Raw genomic sequence first — 15,614 nt, 5'->3', positions numbered from 1 at the left:
GGTGAGGATGTGAGGTGTTTGTCAGGAAAGCTTGAGCAGCTTCAATATCAAAACCAATCAACTTTCATTGGTCTATTTAACAAATATATATTGGGTGGTAACCGAGGTGCCGGGCACGGGGAAGACAGGACAGTGCGTCCTGGACATACTTTACTTTCCATCACCAAGTAAAAGATGAAAAACAGAAACAAAAGGGGGAGAGGAAGGAGGAAAACTTTGAGGAGCTGGCTGAAGAGGTAAAATCATTGAGCAGAAGAGGAAAAAAAGGAACCGTGCAGCATCATGGCTCAGTTCATGGGTGAAACATACACTTTTAGTGGTTTCAAGAGGATTTCCTCATGGAAAACGTATTTCAGTAAGGGGCCTTTGGGCAACAGACCGAATGATTTTCTTAATAGCATTGTTTGTTTTTTCCCCACCATTTTATGATGAGATGAGGGGGAAATGTTCAAACATAGAAAAATCCAAAGAAGGGGAACACTCCCATATCCACTTCCTAGAGTCTACAGTTAATATTTCACTCTATTAGTTGCAGTTTTGTTTCTTTCAAGAGGAAGTTTCTGGTAGGGCTGTTTCAAGGATCAGCTCTTCCTGAGTATATCATAACCGTGTTTTCCCTAGGACAGAAGGCTGGGATGGGGGTGTGGCAGGAAGAGGGGGATTTTAGACTGGGAATGAAGTTCTCTGGGAACCAGACTGGATGGGGGTGGGGGAACTAAAAAGGAAAAACAAAAAAGCTCCCGGAACCCAGTTCCGCTGCCCTGGCTCTTACTGTGTGGTCTCAGCCAGTTAACCGGAGGACCAGAGTCTCGTGGCTGCTCTTGGCTGGAAGGTCTAAGGGATCATCTTTCTCCTGCTCTAGACTTGCCTTCCTTCTGCAAAGGGTAGAGAAAGGCAGTGATGGCGGCCCTGGCGTCCGCCCGGGGCACAGGAAAACAACTAAGAATCCCTAGAACAGCTAAGCCGAGGGGACCCTGAATTCTGCCCCTTGTCAGGCGACCCCTCCGGCTCGCGACGCTCCTCCGGGCGCCGCATCCGGAGCGCCCGGGAGGTAGCAGCCGGCGGGCCGGGGCGAGGGTGCCGTCTTGCAGCAGCCGCAGGCCTTTGCCCGGCCCAGCCCGGCTGAGTGGGCTCGGGGAGGGACCAGCTTCTGTGCTCCTCCCCAGGCCTGCCCCGACCCGGCTCGGCGCGCCCCGGCGTGCGCCCTTTGCGTAAAGTCCTCCTCCCGGGCCAAGGTAGAGGAAGTTGGGCTCCCGCCTGGATGGGCGGGAGGGAGCCCAGCTCCTGTTGTTTTCCGCCAGCGGGAGTGGGTGGCGGGCGCAGGGGGCGGGGTGCGCCCTCCCACCCCGGGCCGGGCGCTCGGGAGAGAGAATCGCGCTCGGAGCCCAGCGCAGCTCCCAGACCCTGACATCGGGCTCACCCCAAGCATCCTTCCTGGGGGTTGCGGAAAGTGGAGTTACTCCGTCGTTCCGAGGACCTGGGAGGAGCACTCAGTACTACCCCAGGAGCAGGAGTCCTTGGGGGCGCACACCCAGCCAAGCCGGAGCCTGCGTTTCCCGAGGGGCCCCTGCCCGCATCTGGGGCGAGATGGCCGCAGGCGTCCGGGCGTCCGAGCCCCGGGTCCTCGTCTGCCTCGGGGCGCTACTGGCCCGCTGGGTCGCCGCAGGTAAGGGGCTGCGATCTGGAGGGAAAAGTTGAGTTTTGCCAGTCAACGGTGGGGAGGGAGAGCCGGGGACCGAGTTCCCTCCGACTCTGCCGGATCCAGTTGTGCCGCGGCCCCGAAGTCGCCCCGGGAGGATCTTGAGTTTCCTGCTTGCAGCTTGGCTTTTTGCAGGAAGGAATTTTCCCGGACGCTTGATAGAAGGCGAGACATCCCCACCCTTGGAGTGGGCAGCCGGCGAGGCTCGAGGGGCCTCCGGAGAGGTGATGGGAAAATTGGGGAAATCGAAGATGGGAGTTTTGAAGATGGGAAAATTGAAGAGGCGTAAAATATTTATTTTTATTTTTTTTAAGCGTCGGATGTAAATTCGCGTTCTGGTTTTACGTGCTGCGATGGTTCTCAAATTCGAGGCTCCTTTATTTTCCTCTCCTCCCTCTGCCCAAGGTTGAACTTGCACCTGTAACCTGTGAATTTCCCTACACACTCCTGCAAGCCGACCTGTGTGGACTGTCGCAAAGTTGTGCTTTTCTCCTTCACTTAAATAACAAAACAAAACAAAACTTTTACTTTGAAATAATTTCAGACTTACAGAAAACTTCCCCTACACTTGACATCACCTCTTACACTTGACATGATTGGCGAAAGGTCTTAAACGGTTCATCTCTGCTCTGCCTTGTAACAATAAAGAATAGAGGGTTGCTTACAAAAACACATAGAATTTTAAAAAGATTGAAAAATTACTTTTGAATTTAATTCACCAGCGAATGCATGTGAGAGGACTCGGGTTGAGGGAAAGGAGATGCAGTTTCCCAGAATACTTGCAGAGTCCTATTTTCAGGGTTACCCAGTCCACCACACCCAGCTGATCTCTTGTATGTTCCTAGAGGAATTGCCTGCCCTACCCCGAGCTTCCTAGCAGCAAGTGCCCAAACTTCCTAATTGTGAGGCTCTCCCATGTTTTTATTTTGCTTTGTTTTTAGCAATTATTTTGAAATAGTAAAATTTCTCATGAGCTAGATTTCTCGTTTAAATGGAAAACTCTGAGCATCTGGCAGCACATGGCCTGCTTTCCCACGTGGAACTGAGCAGTGGTTACCCATTTTCATCTAGGGCAGGTGACTGCAAATTGGTTCCCCCTCTCCCTGCTGCAGTACTTACCCCTGGCCCACTACAGCCATGGACATGACCTGCTGGCCCCTCCAGGCATATACTTAGTGGTCACTGTGCTGTGAGGAGGAGAAGCGGACACACGGCCTCCAACTGGCCGACCCTGAAAGTTAAAGGTGATTGTGTATTCCCTTTTCCCCAGCTGTGCGCAGCGTGTACCACACTGTGACTATCAAGGGCCTCGGGACATCAGAACCCTGAGCTGAAATCTGTACTGGAATGAACTGGCTGCAGCTCACCTCACAGGGAGGCTTCCTCCACTGCCATGCCCAGTTATTTTGATGCCCAGGCCAAGTTCACCTTTGTGTACAGTGCCAGGGGGCTTGCCTCGCTTGATGTATTTTTGGTTTTTTATTTATTTTATTTTTTAAACTTTTATTATTTTTTATTAATTTTTATTGGAGTATAGTTGCTTTACAACGTTGTGTTAGTTTCTGCTGTACAGCAAAGTGAATCAGCTCTAAGTATACACGTATCCACTCTTTTTTAGATTTCCTTCCCATTTAGGTCACCACAGATCATTGAGTAGAGACCCCTGTACTATACCTTTGTATTTTTGTTCTTTGTTTTTCAAGTCAGAAGTTGTCTGGGGGGAAAATATTGTCTTTCTCCTGTCACTTAACTCTGGACAATGTTCATGCCCCCCACTGTCACCTCAGGTTGTAAACCTGGGGTCATTCCTGGGGAAAGGTTGGTAGGGAAAAAAATAAATGTTTGAGTACAATGTCAACTCTGTAAATGATAATATGAAGGCAGCGCTGGGAAATGGTTGCTTCTATTGCCCCTTCCTTTGGTCCGTATTCTGCATCTAAGGTTGGGGGACCTTCGGGGACCCTCTGGGCACCTGGTGGATGACTTCTAGTAACACAAACTGTTACTGTGTCTTATTGTCTCACCCTTCTGGTTGGGAGACCAGAGTAAATTCCTGTGACCTGGAGCATTGAAGACCTGAATAGCAGTCCCAGCTCTCACAATGGCTTGTGTGGGACCTTAAGTAAATCACTTAATCTTTCTGAACCTCAATTTTCTCAACTGTAAAATGAGGGGGTTTAGGATGATCAATCATGGAACTAGTGCACCCTCAGGGACCACTCATTCCTTGTCCATGTCAGACATCACTAATTGATGACTGTAATTCTTCTCCACTGAGCCCTGACTCAGCCTGCCCTCACCTTTAACCCAGCCCTCAGGACTGAAGGATCTCTAAGGTCACTTTCAGTGGTTAAAAAGAATGGAGTGAGCAAAGCCAGGAGAAGTGAAATGCCTTAAAATGGTGTATTTTGTGGTTATGTCATTCTACTCCTTGGAGGAGAAGACGATGTTAGCTCAAGTTCCAAGACTAAAGTTTCGCCAGGGCTTTTGCCAAGGAGCCGGGGAAGGGACAGGTCTGCAGATCTCGTGAACACACGTTGCATCTGTAATTCTCCCGTACTTCTCTCCTCAGTGGGGATTGCCACTGAGAACTTGGGTCCCCAGGCCTAATTGTTTAAAAATAATTCTCACTTGCTTTTTAAAGTGATTGTTCAGAAGCGTTTCTTGCTTGTTTCAGAATCTCTAGCTTTAGGTGACATTTTCTGCCTTCCAGCAAGTGGCTTAGAATTTTTTTTTTTTCCATCTTGCCCTGGCTTTGGGGAATGGTGTGGCCAAAATGGGGAAGAAGTCAGAATGTCCTGTGGCTCCAGGCTGACTGATCTTTCAGAGGGAGCCCCTTCTAACCAGACAAAAGGCCAAATACAGATAACTGTTACTCTTTCTTTTATGAAAGGGAAGGTATTCCAAAGGCAGGTAGCAGTTAATTTTTTTATAACAACCTAATTGAGATATAATTTACATAGCATACACTTCACCCTTTTAAACTGTACAATTCAGTGGTGTTTAGTATATTCACAAGATTATGCAACCATTACCACTAATTCCAGAACACTAATTCATCACCGCAAAGAGAAGCCCACTACTTAAGTATTAACAGTCACTCGTCACTACCCGCCCCCATCCCCAGACAAGCCACTTCCCCAGCTCTAGACAATAGCTAATCTACTTTCTATCTCCATAGATTTGCCTATTTGGACATTTCATATAAGTGGAATCACACAATATGTTGTCTTTTATGACTGCCTTCTTTCACTTAGCATAGTGTTTTCAAGATTCATCCATGCTGTAGCATTCGGCCTTTTTATAGCCTAATAATATTCCCGTTGTATGGATATACCACATTTTATTTATCCATTCATCAGTTGATGGGCATTTGGGTTGTTTCCACCTTTTGGCTGTTATGAATAACTGTGAGCATGCATGTACAAGTTTTTGTGTAGATATGTTTTCATTTCTCTTGGATATACACCTAGGAGTGGAATTGCTGAGTCATATGATAATTTTAACCTTGTGAGGCATTTCCATGAGGAAATGCCAAACTCTTTACCAGTGTAGCTGCACCATTTAAAAATCCTATTAACAATGTATAATGGTTCCAGTTTCTCCACATCTTTGCCAACACTTGTTATTGTCATTGATTTTAGCCATTCTAGTGGGTGTGAAGTGTTAGGTATCTTACCATGGTTTTTTTTTTTTTTTTTTTGCTGTACGTGGGCCCCTCACCGCTGTGGCCTCTCCCGCTGTGGAGCACAGGCTCCGGATGCACAGGCCCAGCGGCCATGGCTCATGGGCCCAGCCGCTCCGCGGCATGTGGGATCTTCCCAGACCAGGGCACGAACCCGTGTCCCCTGCATCTGCAGGGGGACTCTCAACCACTGCGCCACCAGGGAAGCCCTTTACCGTGGTTTTGATTTGCCTTTCTCTAGTGACTAATGATGAGCATCTTTTCATGTGTGTATTGACCTTTTGTCTATCTTTTAGAGAAATGTCTATTCAAATCCTTTGCCCATTTTTAAAATGTATTATTTGTCTTCTTATTGTTGAGTTGTGAGAGTTCTTTATATATTCTGGATACAAATCCCTTCTCAGATGTGATTTGCAAATATTTTCTCCCAGTCTGTGGGTTATCTTTTCACTTTTTTTTTTTTGTATCCAAACTGTGTTTATTGGGATGGTTTCCCATTCATCTTGATTCAGGGCGCTTTTTTTTTTTTAATTAATTTATTTATTTTTAACATCTTTATTGGAGTATAATTGCTTTACAATGGTGTGTTAGTTTCTGCTTTATAACAAAGTGAATCAGCTATACATATACATATATCCCTATATCTCCTCCCTCAGGGCGCTTTTAATACTGCTTCCGTCTAAAGGAGCATCCTTCTGTAAGCCTTGCTTTTCCTCCTGTAGGCTGGCAGAGGACAGTGGAGGAGCCAAAACACAAAACTACTGTCTGTGCATATGGCTAAAGGTGGTGGTGATTTTATAGCACCCTGGACATTTCACGTCCATGAAATAGGAACTGGGACTCTGCACCAGGCGCTTCTTCTTGTGTTTCTTCTCTTCCAGAGAGGGATGAAGGAGATCCTTTGCGAGAAGCATGTTCTCATGGGTAGATCGTCACCGCTGGAAAGGTCTTTTCACTTTCTTGATGGTGTCCTTTGCAGCACAAAAGTTTTAATTTTGATGAAGTCCAGTTGATCTATTTTTCTTTTGTCACTTTACTTTTGGTATCATATCTAAGAAAACATCGCTTAACCCAAAATCACAGAGATTTATTCTTTTGTTTTTTTTTCTAAGAATTTTATAGTTTTAGCTCTTACATATAGATCTATGGTCTATTTTGAGTTAATTTTTTTTTTTTTTTGACCTTGCCACTCGGCTTGCGGGATCTTAGTTCCCTGACCAGGGACTGAACCTGGGCCATGGCAGTGAAAGTGCTGAGTCCTAACCACTGGACTGCCAGGGGACTCCTGATTTTCAGTTAATTTTTGTATATGATGTGAGGTAAGGGATCCAACGTCATTCTTTTGCATATGGAAATCTGATTGTCCCAATACCACTGTTGAAGGCAGTTTATTTTGTAATGAAATATCATCTTTCACAAAACCCCAATATATTCACGTACTTTGAAAACTTCTGATGTGGTGGGAAAAGAACTGAATGGAGAGATCTAGACTCTAGTTGCATGCTGCTCCCTTCTCATTGTAGGACTTTGGGCCAGCCCACTTCCCTTCTTTGCATCACACTTCTCTCATCTATTGAATGTGACAGCATGAGTAAGAGACCTTGTATTTGGGCACTGGTTGTGGAGGGAGCTGGAAAATTGTGACACTTCTCAGCAAAACTGGCTGCATTCGCTTCTGTTTACCTGGTGGCAGTCTTATGCCAAATCAATTGCCTTAGCATTTGTCAGTCTTTTTTTTTTAATTTTTAAAAAACGCTTATTCAGCTGTGCCAGGTCTTAGTTGCAGCACACGGGATCTTTTAGTTGTGGAATGTAGGATCTAGTTCCCTGATCAGGGATCAAACCCAGGCTCCCTGCACTGGGAGCGGGAGTCTTAACTGCTGGACCACCAGGGAAGTCCCAGCATTTGTCAGTCTTGAATGAGCATCAGAATCACCTGGAGGGCTTGTTAAAGTGCAGAGTTCTACCTTCCACCACCCACCCCTGGTTTGTTTCTGATTTAGATGTTCTGGGTGGGACCTGATAATCTGCATTTCTAACAGTGCTGCTGCTGATCCGGGCTTTTCCTTCTGCCTGGGAACCCCAGCTTCACCTTCACCTGGCTAATTCTTTCCTGTCCATCAGATCTCAGTATGGCTTCCTGGAGGAAGCTTCCCTGACAAAAACCACAGCTGGACTTAGGAGCCCCTTCTCTGAGCCACTGTTGTCTTATTTATCACACTGCATTGTAATTGCCAGTTTATTGTCTGTTTTCTCCACTAGACTGTGAGATCCTGGTGGTCTCTGTTTCGCCCACCATTAGCTCCCCAATGCCTGGCACAGAGCATGCCCCAAAGTCCTCACCGTGAGCTTGTTCTTGCCTGGAGCTGCTGAGAGGTCTTGCACTGGACTCGAGATGGAGAGAGACAGAGAGAGCAGCAGGAAAGAGGGAACAAAGCCAAAGCCCTCTTCCTTCCCCTCTTCTGGATTGCTAGGCAAATAAAACCACTGGGGTCCTGTATCAGTTATTTATTACCACAGCAATGCTGCATAACAAACAATGACAAAATGGCAATAAGTGCTTATTGCTCAAGGGTCTGTCATGGTTGGTCAGTTGGCTCTGCTGATCTTGCCTGGGCTCACTCACATGTCTGGGCGTCCACTGAGTGGCTGAAGACTGATCTAGAATGGCCACAGCTGGGAGGATTGAGACAACTGGGGACTGCACTATATAGTTGTCATCCTCCCCCTGGCACATAGCTAGGCATGTCCTTCTCAGGGTGGTGGCAGAAGGTGAGAGTGAGCAAGCCCAGTTACACCAGTGCTTTTTAAGCCTCTGCTTGAACCGCATTTACTAACACCCCTTTGACCAGAGCAAGTCACATGGCCCTGCCAGAGTCAGAGTGGGAGGGCACCACAGAGTGACATTGTGAAGGGCATGGATAGTGGGGAGAGGGGGTTATTAGGGCTGTTTGCAATTGTGATTCACCACAAGTTCATTACTGTCAGGTACTGGCCAATTATCCCGACAGGGTGGGGCTCTGTGTGTTATTGCATCTCAAAAACACATGCCTGATTTTTAAAAAATCTTAATGAAGAGGGACTGTGCAAAAAGGGAGATCAAGAAAGGTGGGGCTTCCCTGGTGGTGCAGTGGTTGAGAGTCCGCCTGCCATTGCAGGGGACACGGGTTCATGCCCTGGTCCAGGAAGATCCCACATGCCGCGGAGCGGCTGGGTCCGTGAGCCATGGCCGCTGAGCCTGCGCGTCCGGAGCCTGTGCTCCGCAACGGCAGAGGCCACAACAGTGAGAGGCCCGCGTACCGCAAAAAAAAAAAAAAAAGGTGGTAACAGCCTGACCTTTCCTCACTCAGGACTGGAGGCTGTCGTCATTGGAGAAGTTCACGAGAATATCACGCTGCGCTGTGGCAACATCTTGGGACCGAGGGGCCTCATAACCTGGTACCGCAATGACTCGGAGCCTGTCTTCCTCCTGTCCTCCAATTCCAGCCTCCCGCCAGCCCAGCCACGCTTCTCTCTGGTGAATGCCAGCTCCCTGCACATGGAGGCGCTGAGCCTGCAGGATGAAGGGAACTACACCTGCTGGGAGGTCCTGAACAAGACTCGGTGGTTCCAGGTGTGGCTGCAGGTGGCCAGTAAGTGGTGGGTGGGGACTGAGCCTGGCTGGCGTGGCGCTCAGAGCCTGGGACCCGAGGAGGCCTTTGGAGTCAATGGCCTGGGTTTCATTCTGGGCTCTGCTATCTGCAAGCTAAATGACATCTCATACCTGTTATTTCCTCATCAGTATAGTGGAGATAAAAGGGATTCTTGCCTCATAGAATTGCTGTGAGGAATAGATCCCAGTTTATCTATATACAGTGCTGTAAATGGCTCCTGGCATATTAGTTAGCTTGTTAATATCATCCTCACTATCAATCTCATTTTATTATGCAACAAAGTCAGAGTATAACATAATTAAGTCAGACTGACTGAGTTCCAATCCTAAGGCTAGGTCACCTTGAGTAAGTAAGTAGCTTAATAACTCTTTTTCAGTAGCTTTGGTTTTTCTTATTTGTTAATTGGGGACAATGCATTGCATACCTTATCAGGTATATGCTCTTATGCTGTAGCGCTAAATGCAGGGCTTGGTATGAGCTACTGTTACTACCGTCTTTCCTAAATCAGTCTGTCAATATATATGCATGAATTTAGAGCAAGGGTTGGCAAATCATAACCTGTGGACCATTTCTAGCCTGTTGCTATTTTTGCATGGCCTGCAAGTGACAAATTTTTTTTTACATTTTTAACGGTTGAAAAAAATCAAAAGAAGAATGATATTTGTGACATGTGAAAATTATATGAAATTCACATTTCGGTGTCCATAAATAAGGTCTTATTTGAACACAGCAACACTCATTCATTCCCATGTTATCTCTGACTGCCTTTAGTGCTACAACCTCAGAGCTGAGTGGCTGTGACACTGATTGTGTGTCCTGCAGGGCCTAAAATATTTACTCTCTGGCCCCTACGGAAAAATTTGTTGGTCACTGGTTTAGAGGGATATCCACATTCTATACCCAGGGTGTGTCATTGAGTAGAAATACCCATGTGATCACTATTACTCCCTGATTTTTCTCATCTATAAATTATTTACTCATTCCTTTAGTCAATATGTATTTATTGAGATCCCAATGCCAGGCACTATTCTAGGCACTGGGCCACAAGAATGGACAGGTCAGAGAAGGTCTATACCCGTGTGGAGCTGACATCCTAGTAGGAGAAGACAGACAATAAGCAGGTAAACAAATGCATCAGGCAGTTTCAGAGTGACAGGTGCTGTGCAGAGAATTGAGATGGGGTGATGCGATCAGATCCTCTGAAATATTTTACATTGGTGGGTCAGAGAGGAGCTTTTGGAAAGAGTGACATTGAAGCTGAATGATACATAGGAGCCAGTCACATGAAGATAAGAGAGAGGGATCCAGGCAGAAATTGAACTAGTGCAAGATGGGTTGAACATGGTGCATGTGTGGATGAGGAGAAGGCTGGTGTGGTGGGAACCCTGGGTGTGAGAGGGCAGGACGTGTGAGACATGGAAGGCAGGGCCAGACCATATGGGGCCGGGTAGGACTGGTGTTATGGGTTGAATTGTGTCCCCCAGACAGATAGGTTGAAATCCTAACCCTCGATACCTGTGAACGTGACCTTATTTGGAAATAGGGTCTTTGCAGATATAATCAACTTAAGATGAGGTCATTAGAGTGGACACTAATTAAAATTGACTGGTATCCTTATAAGAAGAGGAAAATGCATGCAAAGACAGAGACACAGGGAGAATGTCGTACTGTGGCAGAAGCAGAGATTGGAGTAATGTAGCTGCAAGCAAAGGAATGCCAAAGATGGACGGCCATAACCAGCAGCCAGGGAAGAGACAAGGAAGGGTTCTCTCCTAGAGCCTTCGGAGGAGTACAGCCCTCCTAGCACCTGATTTCATACTTCTGGCCTCCAGAACAGTGGTAGAATCAATTTCTGTTGTTTTAAGCCATCTGGTTTGACTTACTTTGTTAAGGCAGCCCCAGGACACTAATACACCTGGTCAAAAATTGGGATTTTATTCTGGGTGCAGGAGGAACTCCTGGAGCTGTAAGCAAGCAGGGATGTGGTATCATTTGAATTACACGTGGAGAATGGATGTGTGCGGTCTCAAGAAAGACTGGTAAAATAAGGAACAAGGAAACCAAAAGCAACTATACTCCATTAAGTTCTTTTAAAAGAACTTAAAGAAACTAAAAACAAAGAAACAAACAAAAAACCACACAAGGAAGCCAATCGGCAGTGTAAGATATTAGTGGCCAGAGTCAGGGTAGCAGCACTGACCTTGGTGAAAATGTACAGGTTCAGAAAATATTTTGGAGGTACACCTGCAAGATTTGCTGGTGGATTAGAAGTGGAGGATGAAGGAAAGAGAGGCTTCAAGGACACGTCTAGATTTTTGGATGGTTTGTATGTTTTCCACCAGCTCTTAAGGCTTATGGAATTTGCGAATGCAGTGTTTTTGGGTCTGGAGACGCCATGGATGAATTGCTGAATGGCCAGGAATGAATGTGGGTGTATCAAAAAATGTCACCCAATTTGGCCCAGTTCTGATTGGTTCTCACTGTGAGCCCATGGGCGGGTGCCAACAGGCCTCCCTCACTCCAGCTGTCAAACGGTAATTAATAATTCCTTCGGGAGAAGCCCTCCTGCAAGGCCACGAAGATGAGCCAGCTCTGCCTCTCTGCAGCCCTTCTAGTCTTCCTGGGCACCCTGGTGGCAGCACCTCAGGGGGTGAAAACAGCAACCAGGCCCAGGCCCTGCACCCTGCCTTCTGCCTGGAGCCTCCCTACATGGGTCTCTGCAGGGCCCTGTTCATTGGGTACTTCTACAATGCGAAGTCCAGGCTCTGCAAGACCTTTGCTTACGGCAGGGGCAGAAGGAAGCAGAACAACTTCCTGGATAAGGAGGACTGCATCAGCACCTGTGGTGGCCGCAACAGGGCTCAGGAGAGCCGGGCAACTGTGCTCCCCTGAGATGGCAGTCTTAGGAGGCCCCAGGGCTGGGCTGCTGCTGCTTCTGAAAGATTTGAGCCTCCTCCTCTACTTCCTTCTCAAACCTACCTTCCTCAGCAGGACGCTGCCTCTTTCCTCACTGCATCCTCACCTTCATACCCCTCTCCACCATTACTGCACTCCTTGGAGGGGGCAGCGATGGAATTTCTGGCATCCAGTTCTGAGCGTCAGTGGTGGCAGAGGTTTTTTTCAATAATGAACCCCCTTTCCCCCCCCCCACACACAAAAAATTCCTTCGGGACTTCCCTGGAGGTCCAGTGGTTAAGACTGTGCTCCCAACGCATGGGGCACGGGTTCGATCCTTGGTCAGGGAACTAAGATCCCGCGTGCTGCACGATGCGGCCAAAAATAATAATAATTCCTTCATGTCAGTCTTGTCAATAAGTGTCTTTGCTTTTGACCTCAGAGGAGTAAGGTGGCATTACAACTTTTGGGGCTTTTTTTTTTTATTATCACTCTCTGTGGTTTATGATGATTTTATCTGACACTGCCTTATTAATCATTGGCTAAGTTTATTGGAGGTTGGATTAGTTTCATTATTGCCCTGTAGGGAGATAAATGCAAGGTCTTCTTATGATGAAAGTGAATTTACATTAAAAAAATCACTAAACTCAAATGGTGTTTTGAGCTCCCTGAGTTACTGTGGTATGATTTGTGTTAAGGAAACTTCTTCATTTGGAAACATAGGGGGTCCCTGACTGGTGTAGGGCTTGTTCGTGAAAACAGGACACAGGCTGTCTTAGTCAGTTTGGGCTGCTATAACAAAAGTAGCATGGTCTGGGTGGTTTAACAACAAACATTTATTCCTCACAGTTCTGGAGGCAGGGAAGTCCAAGATCAAGGTGCCGGCAGATGCAGTGTCTGGTGAGGGCCTGCTTTCTGGTTGGCAGATGTGTGTCTTCTCTCCTTGGTGGAGAACAGAGAGGGAGGAAGCAAGCTCTGTGGGGTCTCTCCTTATAAGGGCACTCATCCCATTCATGAGGGCTCTGCTCTCATGACCTAATCCCCTCCCGAAGGCCCCACCTCCAGATGCCATCACACTGGGGACAGGCTTCAGCATGTGAATTTTGGGGGATACAAACGTTCGGTCCATAGCACAGGTGTCCTCCGGTTTCACAGACACCAGGGCCCTCTGGAACGTCAGGCCTCGTCCCCATTCCACGAGAGACCCCGGGCCAACACCAGACCCTTCTGGGCACCAAGGAGCCCCTTCTTGCTCCTCAGACAGTGGCAGAAGGGGAGGCCTTGGCATCTCAGATTGGAATTCAGCCCTCATTTCTGCATGGAAGATTTAGGAAAATGGATTAGGCTTGACCCAACCACTACTTCCGGGAGGGTGGTGATGTTGCTGAGTGGCTGAGGGCATACACTCTGAGGCCCAGCTGCCCGGGTTCAAACGCAGGTCCTGCTGGCTGTTGTCTTTGTGACCTTGGGGAAGTCGCTTGAACTCCTCCAACCTTAGTTTTATCATCTGTGAATTCAGGGGTAATGGTGGAAGCTAGGCACAGATTCCCTGCACACATTCATGAGATAAACACGCACAGACTTCAGCATAGAGTTGGGCACACGGTGTATATGCACTTGGTCCATGTTACCTCCATCAACTGGTTAAGGAGGTGACGGGATTCTTGTGGGAAAAATGCATCTCAAGTTCCCATCCGTGAGTACATCTGGGCTTTTCGAAGAAGACCTTCGTGCCTCTTGCTTTTCCCATCTTTCTACTGACATGGTTGATAACTTAGTCTCTTAAGGAGAAAAGTTTGGAAATATTCTAACATGGCCTTGGAAGCTAGGGGAAAAAAATCTGAGATGTGGCAAGTTGTTATCTGTACGTGACCTTGTTTTCTTGTTTTGTTAAAAAAATTTTTTTTCTTCCAGCTTTATTGAGGTACGATTGACATGCAGCACTGTATAAGTTTAAGGTGTCCAGCATAATGACTTGACTTACATACATCATGAAATGTTGACCGCAGTAGGTTTAGTGAACATCCATTGCCTCATATAGATACAAAATTAAACAGCAAACAATTATTTCCTGTGATGAGAACTCTTAAGATTTACTCTCTTAACTTTTATATATGACATACAGCAGTGTTAATTATATTTATCATGTTGTACATTACATCCCTAGTACTTATTTATCTTATAACTGGAAGTTTCTACCTTCATCCAAGTTCCCCTCCTACTCTTCACCTCTGATAACCACAAATCGGATCTCTTTTTATGAGTCTTTTTGTTTGTTTGTTTCTGAAGTATAAGCGACCTATAGCATTGTTAGTTCCTGTTACACAACACAGTGATTTGATATTTCTGTACTTTTCAAAATGATCACCACAATAACTCTAGTTATGACCTGGCTCCATACAGAGATATTACATAATTATTGACTATATTCCCTGCACTGGACGTTTCATACCCATGACTCATTTATTTTGTAACTGAAAATTTGTACCTCTTAATTTCCCTCACCTTCCTCCCCTCTGGCAACCAGCTGTTTGTTCTCTGTATCTATGACTCTGTTTCTGTTTTATGTTTTTTCATTTGTTTTATTTTTTAGATCCCACATATAAGTGAAATCATACACTTATGACTTTCTCCATCTGACTTATTTCACTTAGCATAATATCCTCTAGGTCCTCCATATTGTCACAAATGGCAAGATTTCATTCTTTTTATGGCTGAATAGTATTCCATTGTATATATGTACCACATCTTCTTTATGCATTCATCCGTTGATGGACACTTAAGTTGCTTCCATATCTTGGCTATTGTAAATAATGCTGCAGTGAGCATAAGGGTGCACATATCTTTTCTTTTTTCTTTTTTGGCCATGCCACATGGCATGTGGGATCTTAGTTCCCTGACCAGGGATGGAACCCATGACCCCTGCAGTGGAAGCATGGGGTCTTAACCACTGGACCACCAGGGAAGTCTCATATCTTTTCTAATTAGTGTTTTCATTTTCTTTGGATAAATACCCAGGAGTGGAATTGCTGGATTGTGTGATAGTTCTGTTTTTAATTTTTTGAGGAATCACCATACTGTTTTCCATAGTGGCTGCACCAGTTTACGTTCCAAAACCAACACCAACAGTGCACAAGGGTTCCCTTTTCTCCACACCCTCTCCAACACTTTGTCATTCATTGTCTTCTTAGTAATAGCCATTCTGACAGGTGTGAGGTGGTATCTCACTGTGGTTTTGATTTGCATTTCCCTGATGATCAGTGATGGTGAATATCTTTTCATGTGTCTGTTAGCCATCTGTATGTCTTCTTTGGAAAAATGTCTATTCAGTTTCTCTGCCCATTGTTTAATCTTTTTTATTATTTTGATATGGAGGTGTATGCATTAAAGACTTAAATGTGAGACCTGAAACCATAAAACTTCTAGAAGAAAACATAGGCAATATGCTCTTTGATATCGGCCTTAGTACTTTTTTTTTTTTGGATATGTCTTCTTAGGCAAGGGAAACAAGAGCAAAAATAAACAAATGAGACTACATCAAACTAAAAAGCTTTTTGCACAGTGAAAGAAACTGTCAACAAAACAAAAAGGCCAATTACTGAATGGGAGAAGATAGCTGCATATGATATATCTGATAAGGGGTTAATATCCAAGATATACAAAGAACTGTAAGTCACCTTGA

The 15,614-nt window shown here is 45.9% G+C and overlaps 1 protein-coding gene and 1 pseudogene across 1 annotated transcript in view; one reads left to right on the top strand and one right to left on the bottom strand.

Annotated features, from left to right (window-relative positions):
- The first annotated feature begins 1,341 nt into the window (after positions 1 to 1,341).
- The window catches only part of VSIG10 (V-set and immunoglobulin domain containing 10), a 36,953-nt gene continuing 22,680 nt past the window's right edge, over positions 1,342 to 15,614 (top strand). Inside the window, exons 1-2 of the mRNA XM_030860403.2 lie at positions 1,342 to 1,666; positions 8,735 to 9,016. Of these exons, the coding sequence (XP_030716263.1) occupies positions 1,588 to 1,666; positions 8,735 to 9,016 (361 nt within the window). The 5' untranslated portion in view covers positions 1,342 to 1,587. The remainder of the gene's footprint in view (positions 1,667 to 8,734; positions 9,017 to 15,614) is intronic.
- On the bottom strand, positions 6,048 to 6,298 carry LOC115855302 (small ribosomal subunit protein eS27-like; annotated as a pseudogene).

Source organism: Globicephala melas, chromosome 13 (assembly GCF_963455315.2).
Source record: "Globicephala melas chromosome 13, mGloMel1.2, whole genome shotgun sequence".
Taxonomy (NCBI): Eukaryota; Metazoa; Chordata; class Mammalia; order Artiodactyla; family Delphinidae; genus Globicephala; species Globicephala melas.
This window is presented reverse-complemented; position numbering and strand designations above follow the sequence as displayed.